This window comes from Lucilia sericata, unplaced genomic scaffold (genome assembly GCF_015586225.1).
Source record: "Lucilia sericata isolate MDLA Ls3-8-SP2 unplaced genomic scaffold, ASM1558622v1 Contig001103F_arrow, whole genome shotgun sequence".
In the NCBI taxonomy this organism is placed as follows: domain Eukaryota; kingdom Metazoa; phylum Arthropoda; class Insecta; order Diptera; family Calliphoridae; genus Lucilia; species Lucilia sericata.
The window spans coordinates 61,573-73,171 of record NW_023995075.1 but is presented as its reverse complement, the minus strand read 5'-3'; the positions used below and the strand labels follow the sequence as shown (position 1 = coordinate 73,171).

The 11,599-nt window shown below is 30.4% G+C and overlaps 1 protein-coding gene across 2 annotated transcripts; it reads left to right on the top strand.

Annotated features, from left to right (window-relative positions):
• Positions 1–369: 369 nt before the first annotated feature.
• On the top strand, positions 370–7,297 carry LOC119610006 (pyroglutamyl-peptidase 1). 2 transcript variants are annotated; one of them, XM_037965066.1, is made up of 3 exons: positions 370–648; positions 704–1,280; positions 7,237–7,297. In XM_037965066.1, the coding sequence occupies exons 1-3, from the start codon at positions 538–540 to the stop codon at positions 7,251–7,253; spliced, it is 705 nt and encodes a 234-aa protein (XP_037820994.1). In that variant the 5' UTR covers positions 370–537; the 3' UTR covers positions 7,254–7,297. The 2 variants fall into 2 exon arrangements, with proteins under 2 accessions (XP_037820994.1, XP_037820993.1); XM_037965065.1 differs by lacking the exon at positions 7,237–7,297 and adding an exon at positions 1,337–1,512.
• The last annotated feature ends 4,302 nt before the right edge of the window (positions 7,298–11,599 follow it).

Sequence of the window (11,599 nt, the reverse complement as noted above, 5' to 3'; positions counted from 1 at the left end):
ACACTGGGTATAGCTAGTAAATTACGTTATTGATCATTTTCTTAATGCAAAATTTTTTAGAAACTGATTTTCTGCAAGATGTTTTATATGGAGGATAGGGTTAAATATCGGCAGATCCTCGTAAAACTTGGAGAAAGGATTTGTTTTTAATTTTTAAGAATATTTTATTCATCCCTGCATAATTTCTCACACAACTTTTGAGCTTGCTCTGTTTTGTTGTTATAAACAATATATTTGTTTCCAAATTCCCACTTTCTGATCTCTCGGATTCCGTTTTTATTTAAAACCGTTGAAAAATTAAAAACTAAACGTAATTGAACAGTTGATTTTAAGCCGCCGCCGACATATTTAGTGACAGTCGACGCCGCCGTTAATATTTGTCGGCGCAGGGCTCTGGTGCACCCATAAATTATTTTTGCTTGGCATTATCAAAAAAAGCTAATAAACAAAGTAATATAAATTAAATAACATTAAAAATTTAGATGCTAGATAACAAAACATAATAACAATTTAGTTTATTATTTGACACCCAACAAAATGCAAGCTCATGCCAAGGAAACTCCCCAAGAAGAATTGGAAAAATTGGTCATAGTCACCGGCTTTGGACCATTTATAGGACATGAATCAGTAAATGCTAGTTGGGAGGCGGTAACTATGATAAAATATTTATAGAAAATGTCAAAATTATTTGATTTTCTTATAGGTACGCTTACTGCCCGATGAAATTTTCCATCAAAATACTGCCTACAAATTGGAAAAATTAGAAGTACCTGTTGAATATGAAGCGGTAGACAAGGCTGTTGAAGACATATGGTCACGACGTCCCACTTTGGTTATACACTGTGGTGTACATGGCATGGCTACTTGTGTTAATGTGGAAAAATTGGCCTATAATAACAATTTCAAAAGGGCCGACTATGCCGGCAAACATTTGCCAAATGCCACGGCCTGTTTGAAAAATTGTCCAGCCAAAAAGTCCGCCATATTTTGTAAATTAAATTTGAAAAAAATTATAGAGGTAATAAGTGATAATTGCGGCTGCACACCGGATTATGCTAAGGAAGATAATAAAACCGAGGAAATTACAAAAATTGCCCGCATATCCAAAGAAGTGGGCAATTATTTGTGTGGTTATATTTATTTGAAATCCCTGGATCGTGACTGCTGCCGTACACTCTTTGTACATGTACCGCCTTTGGATAAACCCTTTAGTGCTGAGAAACTAAGTGAGGTGGTTTTGAAAATCACCGAGGAATGTTTGAGACAAGTATTGGAAGAAGGTAATGATATAAAAAAATAATTTACATTCACATGTAACTATTGTATTTCAATTGAGTTATACACAATGAGATCATACAACAACCACACAACAAGGCCAACGAATCTAAAAAAAAGCTGCTAAAACCAAAAAAGAGGGCATACTTTTGGGCTGGACCGTAAATTGTGTATTCCTCAACAGTATTAACAATTATTTGCTTTTACGAATAAAGAAACATATATTACAGGAACATATTTTTAAAATAGACTTCTTTTGATATATAAATAAAATAATAAAAAACCAACCGCTCCAAAGTCACCCATATACTCCATAAAACATCAACTTTTTGTTAGAAAAACTAAAATCGCTTATAACTTTGTTAAAACACGTTTAAATTGAAAAATAAGCTTATTTTGGGATCACCCATATTTTGCTTTTGAAAACTAAAATTGCTTATAACTTTGTTAAAACACGTTTAAATTGAAAAATAAGCTTATTTTGTGATCACCACCCATATTTTCCCCCAAAAATCGTTTTTTTTGGTCGAAAACCATAGAAAAATAAAATCGCTTATAACTTCGTTAAAACACGTTTAAATTGAAAAATAAGCTTATTTTGTGATCACCCATATTTTCCCCCAAAAATCGATTTTATTGGTCGAAAACCATAGAAAACTAAAATCGCTAATAACTTCGTTAAAATACGTTTAAATTGAAAAATAAACTTATCTTGTGATCACCCATATTTCCCTCCAAAAATCAATTCTTTTGTTAGAAAACTAAAATCGTTTATAACTTCGTTAAAACATGTTTAATTTAAAAAATAAGCTTATTTTGTGATCATCCATATTTCAGCACACCGAATCCATCCCCCATCCAAAAAGTCGATTTTTTTGTTCGAAAACCTTAGAAAACTTAAATTGCTTATAACTTCGTTAAAACACGTTTAAATTGAAAAATAAGCTTATTTTGTGATCACCCATATTTTCCCCCAAAAATCGATTTTTTTGTTCGAAAACCTTACAAAAACTAAAATCGCTTATAACTTCGTTAAAACACGTTTAAATTGAAAAATAAGCTTATTTTGTGATCACCCATATTTTCCCCCAAACCTTAGAAAACTAAAATCCTTTATAACTTCGTTAAAACACGTTTAAATTGAAAAATATATAATAATAATAAATATAATAAATAAGCTTATTTTGTGATCACCCATATTTTCCCCCAAAAATCGATTTTTTTGTTCGAAAACCTTTGAAAACTAAAATCGCTTATAACTTCGTTAAAACACGTTTAAATTGAAAAATAAGCTTATTTTGTGATCACCCATATTTTCCCCCAAAAATCGATTTTTTAGTTCGAAAACCTTAGAAAACTAAAATCGTTTATAACTTCGTTAAAACACGTTTAAATTGAAAAATAAGCTTATTTTGTGATCACCCATATTTGCCCCCAAAAATCGATTTTTTAGTTCGAAAACCTTAGAAAACTAAAATCGCTTATAACTTCGTTAAAACACGTTTAAATTGAAAAATAAGCTTATTTTGTGATCACCCATATTTTCCCCCAAAAATCGATTTTTTAGTTCGAAAACCTTAGAAAACTAAAATCGCTTATAACTTCGTTAAAACACGTTTAAATTGAAAAATAAGCTTATTTTGTGATCACCCATATTTTCCCCCAAAAATCGATTTTTTAGTTCGAAAACATTAGAAAACTTAAATCGCTTATAACTTCGTTAAAACACGTTTAAATTGAAAAATAAGCTTATTTTGTGATCAACCATATTTTCCCCAAAAATCGATTTTTTAGTTCGAAAACCTTAGAAAACTTAAATCGTTTATAACTTCGTCAAAACACGTTTAAATTGAAAAATAAGCTTATTTTGTGATCACCCACAATTTCCTCCAAATATCGATTTTTTATTCTGAAAACCTTAGAAAACTAAAATCGCTTATAACTTCGTTAAAACACGTTTAAATTGAAAAATAAGCTTATTTTGTGATCACCCATATTTTTTCTCAAAAGTCTATATTTTTGTTCGAAAACCTTTGAAAACTAAAATCGCTTATAACTTCGTTAAAACACGTTTAAATTGAAAAATAAGCTTATTTTGTGATCACCCATATTTTCCCCTAAAAATCGATTTTTTAGTTCGAAAACCTTAGAAAACTAAAATCGTTTATAACTTCGTTAAAACACGTTTAAATTGAAAAATAAGATTATTCTGTGATTATCCATATTTTCCCCTAAAAATCGATTTTTTAGTTCGAAAACATTAGAAAACTAAAATCGCTTATAACTTCGTTAAAACACGTTTAAATTGAAAAATAAGCTTATTTTGTGATCACCCATATTTTCCTCCAAAAACCGATTTTTTAAACACGTTTAAATTGCAAAATAAACTTATTTTGTGATCACCCATATCGATCACCCGAAAAACCGTTTTCTTGTTTGAAAACATTAAAAAACTTAAATCGCTAATAACTTCGTTAAAACGCGTTTAAATTGAAAAATAAGCTTATTTTGTGATCACTCATATTTTCCCCAAAAAAATCGATTTTTTAGTTCGAAAACATTAGAAAACTAAAATCGCTTATAACTTCGTTAAAACATGTTTAAATTGAAAAATAAGCTTATTTTGTGATCACCCATATTTTCCCCAAAAAATCAATTTTTTGGTCGAAAACCTTAGAAAACTAAAACCGCTTATAACTTCGTTAAAATAAGTTTAAATTGAAAAATAAGCTTATTTTGTGATCACCCATATTTTCCCCCAAAAATCGATTTTTTTTGGTCGAAAACCTTAGAAAACTAAAATCGCTTATAACTTCGTTAAAACACGTTTAAATTGAAAAATAAGCTTATTTTGTGATCACCCATATTTTCCCCCAAAAATCGATTTTTTTGTTCGAAAACCATAGAAAACTAAAATCGCTTATAACTGCGTGAAAACACGTTTAAATTGAAAAATAAGCTTATTTTGTGATCACCCATATTTTCCCACAAAAATCGATTTTTTTGTTCGAAAAGCATAGAAAACTAAAATCGCTTATAACTTCGTTAAAACACGTTTAAATTGAAAACTAAGCTTATTTTGTGATCACCCATATTTTCCTTCAAAAATCGATTTTTTTGTTCGAAAACCTTTGAAAACTAAAATCGCTTATAACTTCGTTAAAACACGTTTAAATTGAAAAATAAGCTTATTTTGTGATCACCCATATTTTCCTTCAAAAATCGATTTTTTTGTTCGAAAACCTTTGAAAACTAAAATCGCTTATAACTTCGTTAAAACACGTTTAAATTGAAAAATAAGCTTATTTTGTGATCACCCATATTTTCCTTCAAAAATCGATTTTTTTGTTCGAAAACCTTTGAAAACTAAAATCGCTTATAACTTCGTTAAAACACGTTTAAATTGAAAAATACGCTTATTTTGTGATCACCCATATTTTCCTTCAAAAATCGATTTTTTTGTTCGAAAACCTTTGAAAACTAAAATCGCTTATAACTTCGTTAAAACACGTTTAAATTGAAAAATAAGCTTATTTTGTGATCACCCATATTTTCCTTCAAAAATCGATTTTTTTGTTCGAAAACCTTTGAAAACTAAAATCGCTTATAACTTCGTTAAAACACGTTTAAATTGAAAAATAAGCTTATTTTGTGATCACCCATATTTTCCTTCAAAAATCGATTTTTTTGTTCGAAAACCTTAGAAAACTAAAATCGCTTATAACTTCGTTAAAACACGTTTAAATTGAAAAATAAGCTTATTTTGTGATCACCCATATTTTCCTTCAAAAATCGATTTTTTTGTTCGAAAACCTTTGAAAACTAAAATCGCTTATAACTTCGTTAAAACACGTTTAAATTGAAAAATAAGCTTATTTTGTGATCACCCATATTTTCCTTCTAAAATCGATTTTTTTGTTCGAAAACCTTTGAAAACTAAAATCGCTTATAACTTCGTTAAAACACGTTTAAATTGAAAAATAAGCTTATTTTGTGATCACCCATATTTTCCTTCTAAAATCGATTTTTTTGTTCAAAAACCTTTGAAAACTAAAATCGCTTATAACTTCGTTAAAACACGTTTAAATTGAAAAATAAGCTTATTTTGTGATCACCCATATTTTCCTTCAAAAATCGATTTTTTTGTTCGAAAACCTTTGAAAATTAAAATCGCTTATAACTTCGTTAAAACACGTTTAAATTGAAAAATAAGCTTATTTTGTGATCACCCATATTTTCCTTCAAAAATCGATTTTTTTGTTCGAAAACCTTTGAAAACTAAAATCGCTTATAACTTCGTTAAAACACATTTAAATTGAAAAATAAGCTTATTTTGTGATCACCCATATTTTCCTTCAAAAATCGATTTTTTAGTTCGAAAACCTTTGAAAACTAAAATCGCTTATAACTTCGTTAAAACACGTTTAAATTGAAAAATAAGCTAATTTTGTGATCACCCATATTTTCCACCAAAAATCGATTTTTTTGTTCGATAACTTTTGAAAACTAAAATCGCTTATAAAATTGAAAAATAAGCTTATTTTGTGATCACCCATATTTTTTCTCAAAAATCTATATTTTTGTTCGAAAATCTTTGAAAACTAAAATCGCTTATAACTTCGTTAAAACACGTTTAAATTGAAAAATAAGCTTATTTTGTGATCACCCATATTTTCCCCCAAAAATCGATTTTTTAGTTCGAAAACCTTAGAAAACTAAAATCGTTTATAACTTCGTTAAAACACGTTTAAATTGAAAAATAAGCTTATTTTGTGATCACCCATATTTTCCCCAAAAAATCGATTTTTTAGTTCGAAAACATTAGAAAACTAAAATCGCTTATAACTTCGTTAAAACACGTTTAAATTGAGAAATAAGCTTATTTTGTGATCACCCATATTTTCCTACAAAAACCGATTTTTAAGGTCGAAAACCTTAGAAAACTAAAATCGCTTATAACTTCGTTAAAACACGTTTAAATTGAAAAATAAGCTTATTTTGTGATCACCCATATTTTCACCCAAAAATCGATTTTTTTATTCCGAAAACCTTAGAAAACTAAAATCGCTTATAACTTCGTTAAAACACGTTTAAATTGAAAAATAAGCTTGTTTTGTAATCACCCATATTTTCCTTCAAAAAATCGTTTTTTAAATGTTTGCTAGAAATCGTATTTTTCCATAATTTAGTCTTTTTTGATTCCGCATACAATTAGATTTTTGTTGATTTAAATCTACAAACAAGAACGCAATAAACTTTTATAAATTTCTTTTGCTTTATTCGTTTACAAATCTTGGTCTTAAGACTTAATTTCTACATTGTTGTTGTTGTTTTTGTTGTCTTGTTTTATTTCATTAATTACATTTAAATGCATTCCATTTTAAAAGTCTTGTATGTACGACAGTCTCTGTACAAATAAATCTGAAACCATTGAAATGCTGGCAAGAAAAGTGGGTGGTTACCTGTACTATTGCAATGTGCTGTGCTTTAAGTTGGCTTTTTTATTTAAATGCCTCTTAAGCTGTTTTGTATTTAGATTGTAGTATAGTCTTGCCAAATGCAATGACCGCCACGACAAATCCAAGTCAAAATATGTTAAAAGAAATCGTAGGAAATGCCATCCATTCTTTTATAAACAAATCAATGGCGAAAAGAAGGGATTAACTAAACCAATGAATATATTAACCCTTAAATGAAATGAATGTAAATTACAAGATAATGGGGAGAAAAAAAAAGAAACAATGGACTTACTCAATAAAAATGGCAAAATATTTTAAAAGGGTTTAAATGATAAAACAGTTTTACATGTTACGATTTATATTGAGAAAAAGTAAAACTGAAATAAAAGAAACCTTTCGAGTGGTATGTTAATACTTTACACACTTTTACACTTAAAGAAATTTTTTAAAAAACATTTTAGAATTCGATATTTGAATAACACAAAACTTTTCTCTATTTCAGATTTTAACGCTCAATGAACATCATGGAACGGATTTTTTAATTCAACCGGGTATTATTTGAAGGTAAGTTTTTTTTTTAAACTACGTACTTTTACTATTAAGCTTGCGGTATGTTCATTTCAAATGTAGTGCAGATCAAGTTCTAGTTCAGTTCTAGTTCAGTTCTAGTTCAGTTCTAGTTCAGTTCTAGTTCAGTTCTAGTTCAGTTCTAGTTCAGTTCTAGTTCAGTTCTAGTTCAGTTCTAGTTCAGTTCTAGTTCAGTTCTAGTTCAGTTCTAGTTCAGTTCTAGTTCAGTTCTAGTTCAGTTCTAGTTCAGTTCTAGTTCAGTTCTAGGTTAGTTCTAGTTCAGTTCTAGTTCAGGTCTAGTTCAGTTCTAGTTCAGTTCTAGTTCAGTTCTAGTTCAGTTCTAGTTCAGTTCTAGTTTAGTTCTAGTTCAGTTCTAGTTCAGTTCTAGTTCAGTTCTAGTTCAGTTCTAGTTCAGTTCTAGTTCAGTTCTAGTTCAGTTCTAGTTCAGTTCTAGTTCAGTTCTAGTTCAGTTCTAGTTCAGTTCTAGTTCAGTTCTAGTTCAGTTCTAGTTCAGTTCTAGTTCAGTTCTAGTTCAGTTCTAGTTCAGTTCTAGTTCAGTTCTAGTTCAGTTCTAGTTCAGTTCTAGTTCAGTTCTAGTTCAGTTCTAGTTCAGTTCTAGTTCAGTTCTAGTTCAGTTCTAGTTCAGTTCTAGTTCAGTTCTAGTTCAGTTCTAGTTCAGTTCTAGTTCTAGTTCTAGTTCTAGTTCTAGTTCTAGTTCTAGTTCAGTTCTAGTTCAGTTCTAGTTCAGTTCTAGTTCAGTTCTAGTTCAGTTCTAGTTCAGTTCTAGTTCAGTTCTAGTTCAGTTCTAGTTCAGTTCTAGTTCAGTTCTAGTTCAGTTCTAGTTCTAGTTCAGTTCTAGTTCAGTTCTAGTTCAGTTCTAGTTCAGTTCTAGTTCAGTTCTAGTTCAGTTCTAGTTCAGTTCTAGTTCAGTTCTAGTTCAGTTCTAGTTCAGTTCTAGTTCAGTTCTAGTTCAGTTCTAGTTCAGTTCTAGTTCAGTTCTAACCAATTTTGAAACTTCCTTACAACCAAAATCATTCTTATTCTTCCTGTCTTAAATGCTCTTAATTTCAAAACTTCCTTTTAACAACATTTGGTTTGAAATTCTTCAGAAAATTTCAAATACACAGACATCCTATTAAAAAGCACTAAAAATTCTTTAAAACAAAATCAAACGCATCTCTGATTGAAAAAATCAAGAACTGATAAAGCAAAAAAGGACCCACAAGATTCATATTAAAAAACATCTAAAAAACAAAATCATCACAAGAGCACCTTTGTTTACTTGGTGCAGCAAGAAAATGATCGAACGCAGTTATAAAAAACTGCGACAGGTGTGATGCAACTTGAGTAGACCCTGGTTGAAAAAATAAAACGTTTATAAATGTTTTATGTTTTTTCAGCATAGTTTCTAAAAAAATAGCCGATGGCATATTCGTGTCCTTTCGTCATTTAAGGATTTTTTTTGAAAAAGAAGAGAAAGAAGACAAAAACGAACTTTAAACTTAAAGCTTTAAAAAATACAAAACATATAGTCCTTGCTATTTTTTTAGTTCGTTAGTTAAACTGACTGACGATCAGTTTTCAGAGCATGCGCACGTAACTTCGTACGAACGTACGTTCAGGTTGGTTTGCGTTTCATTATTTCCTTTTGGTTTTCTTTAAACTGTGTGGTGCAAAATTAATTTCTTGGCAATATATTAAAGCGGCAACAGATGACACGAGCCAAGCCACAAGCTCTACTTCTACCATGACTACTACTGCTCGTTCTACTCTACTACTTTTATTCTGGTATGAGGACTATCAAGGGAACATAGCAAACGGATAACCAACATAAAATGCATGTTAATGATGTAGGCACACACAGGCAACTAATATGCAGCACATGTCGCATGTTTTTGTTTTTATATGGTTTACTGTCGTTCGTCTTCTTTAATAAAGGAGGGACTAACAGAAGTTTTATTTGCCTAAACATGGGTTTTGCCAATTGCAGATTTTAAAGCATCGTTGTCATATCTCTACGATGTAGCGTCGAAATTAATCTCTTATATGAATTCTAGTTCTAGTTCCAGTTCAGTTCTAGTTCAGTTCTAGTTCAGTTCTAGTTCAGTTCTAGTTCAGTTCTAGTTTAGTTCTAGTTCAGTTCTAGTTCAGTTCAAGTTCTAGTTCAGTTCTAGTTCAGTTCTAGTTCAGTTCTAGTTCAGTTCTAGTTCAGTTCTAGTTCAGTTCTAGTTCAGTTCTAGTTCAGTTCTAGTTCAGTTCTAGTTCAGTTCTAGTTCAGTTCTAGTTCAGTTCTAGTTCAGTTCTAGTTCAGTTCTAGTTCAGTTCTAGTTCAGTTCTAGTTCAGTTCTAGTTCAGTTCTAGTTCTCTAGTTCAGTTCTAGTTCAGTTCTAGTTCAGTTCTAGTTCAGTTCTAGTTCAGTTCTAGTTCAGTTCTAGTTCAGTTCTAGTTCAGTTCTAGTTCAGTTCTAGTTCAGTTCTAGTTCAGTTCTAGTTCAGTTCTAGTTCAGTTCTAGTTCAGTTCTAGTTCAGTTCTAGTTCAGTTCTAGTTCAGTTCTAGTTCAGTTCTAGTTCAGTTCTAGTTCAGTTCTAGTTCAGTTCTAGTTCAGTTCTAGTTCAGTTCTAGTTCAGTTCTAGTTCAGTTCTAGTTCAGTTTTAGTTCAGTTCTAGCTCAAGTCCTAGTTCAGTTCTTGATCAGTTATAGTTCAGTTCTAGTTCAATTCTAGTTCAGTTCTAGTTCAGTTCTAGTTCAGTTCTAGTTCAGTTCTAGTTCAGTTCTAGTTCAGTTCTAGTTCAGTTCTAGATCAGTTCTAGTCAGTTCTAGTTCAGTTCTAGTTCAGTTCTAGTTCAGTTCTAGTTCAGTTCTAGTTCAGTTCTAGTTCAGTTCTAGTTCAGTTTAGTTCAGTTCTAGTTTAGTTCTAGTTCAGTTCTAGTTCAGTTCTAGTTCTAGTTCAGTTCTAGTTCAGTTCTAGTTCAGTACTAGTTCAGTACTAGTTCAGTTTTAGTTCAGTTCTAGTTTAGTTCTAGTTCAGTTCTAGTTCAGTTCTAGTTCAGTTCTAGTTCAGTTCTAGTTCTGTTCTAGTTCTGTTCTAGTTCTGTTCTAGTTCTGTTCTAGTTCTGTTCTAGTTCTGTTCTAGTTCTGTTCTAGTTCTGTTCTAGTTCTGTTCTAGTTCACTTCTTAGTATGTACTACGAACATATTTAATAATCGTTCTTTATTCACTCACATTAAGCGATCAATTGTTAGTATTCCCGTATTTTGTGGCAATGAACGATCCTTGGTTCCTTGTTGCAAATATTTGTATGTGTTTGTATTTGTGTACGTAAGTGAGTGTGTTTAAGCCTCACAAGATGTTTGTTTATACAAAAAAAAAAAAAAGAGAAGGGGATTTGTTTCTCATTCTCTCTTTGTCCCTTCAATTCTATGTTTGTAAATCTACTAGTACTGTTTGTATTTATTACTACTATTACCCTTAACAAAATATGTAGCAGCAACACCACACAAATAAACGAGCGACACAAGTCAAAGAAATACAAAAGGAGTCCTCACAACATAAGTGAGCCTGAGTCAAAACTGACACCAGATCCTTTGGCAATTACGGCTTGCAAACTAAAATGCAAACACAAAGAAGAAGTTTGTCAAAGAGAGATATTTCTTTTTGGGTTGTCAAACGATTAGCTGTTTTTTGTAGTTTTTGTTTTTAGTTTTAGATACATTTGAAAATCTAAGGTTTATTGAACCTAACCGTATGAAATGCTCGTATTTTATCACAAAACTGAATACATTTCGTTTTGTATTTAGCTAAAAGATGTCAAAGACCTGTTGCTGGTGCAAAAATGATAGGGGTTTCAAATGCTAAAAACCCTTAAAGCTAATACGTAGTATAAATTAAACAACAAGAGGATTTTTTCCAGCAAATATTTACTTGTACGCATTTATATGTTGACTTCTTTATTTCAATTACCGTTGTTTCATTTCTAAGTTCAATAAACCTAAAAATAAGTTTGATCACCTTTTTGCAAAAGGATATTTATAGCTTTAGAACGTTATAATTGAGTAAAACGATCTAACTTTAAAGATCTTTATTTTGATCGAAGTTTATTCAACTTTAAAAGGAGTACAACTGAAACTGCTACATTTTAAGGATAAAAAAACAAGCATATTTATGGGCTTAATGAAAAAAAATAATTGAGAATAAATACCTAAAAATTGGAAATATGCTCTTATAAGTTGTCTAAGTTCATTCAACTTTTTATCGTATGGGAATTTTAACTAAGAGGAATCAATTAGGCAAAATATTAC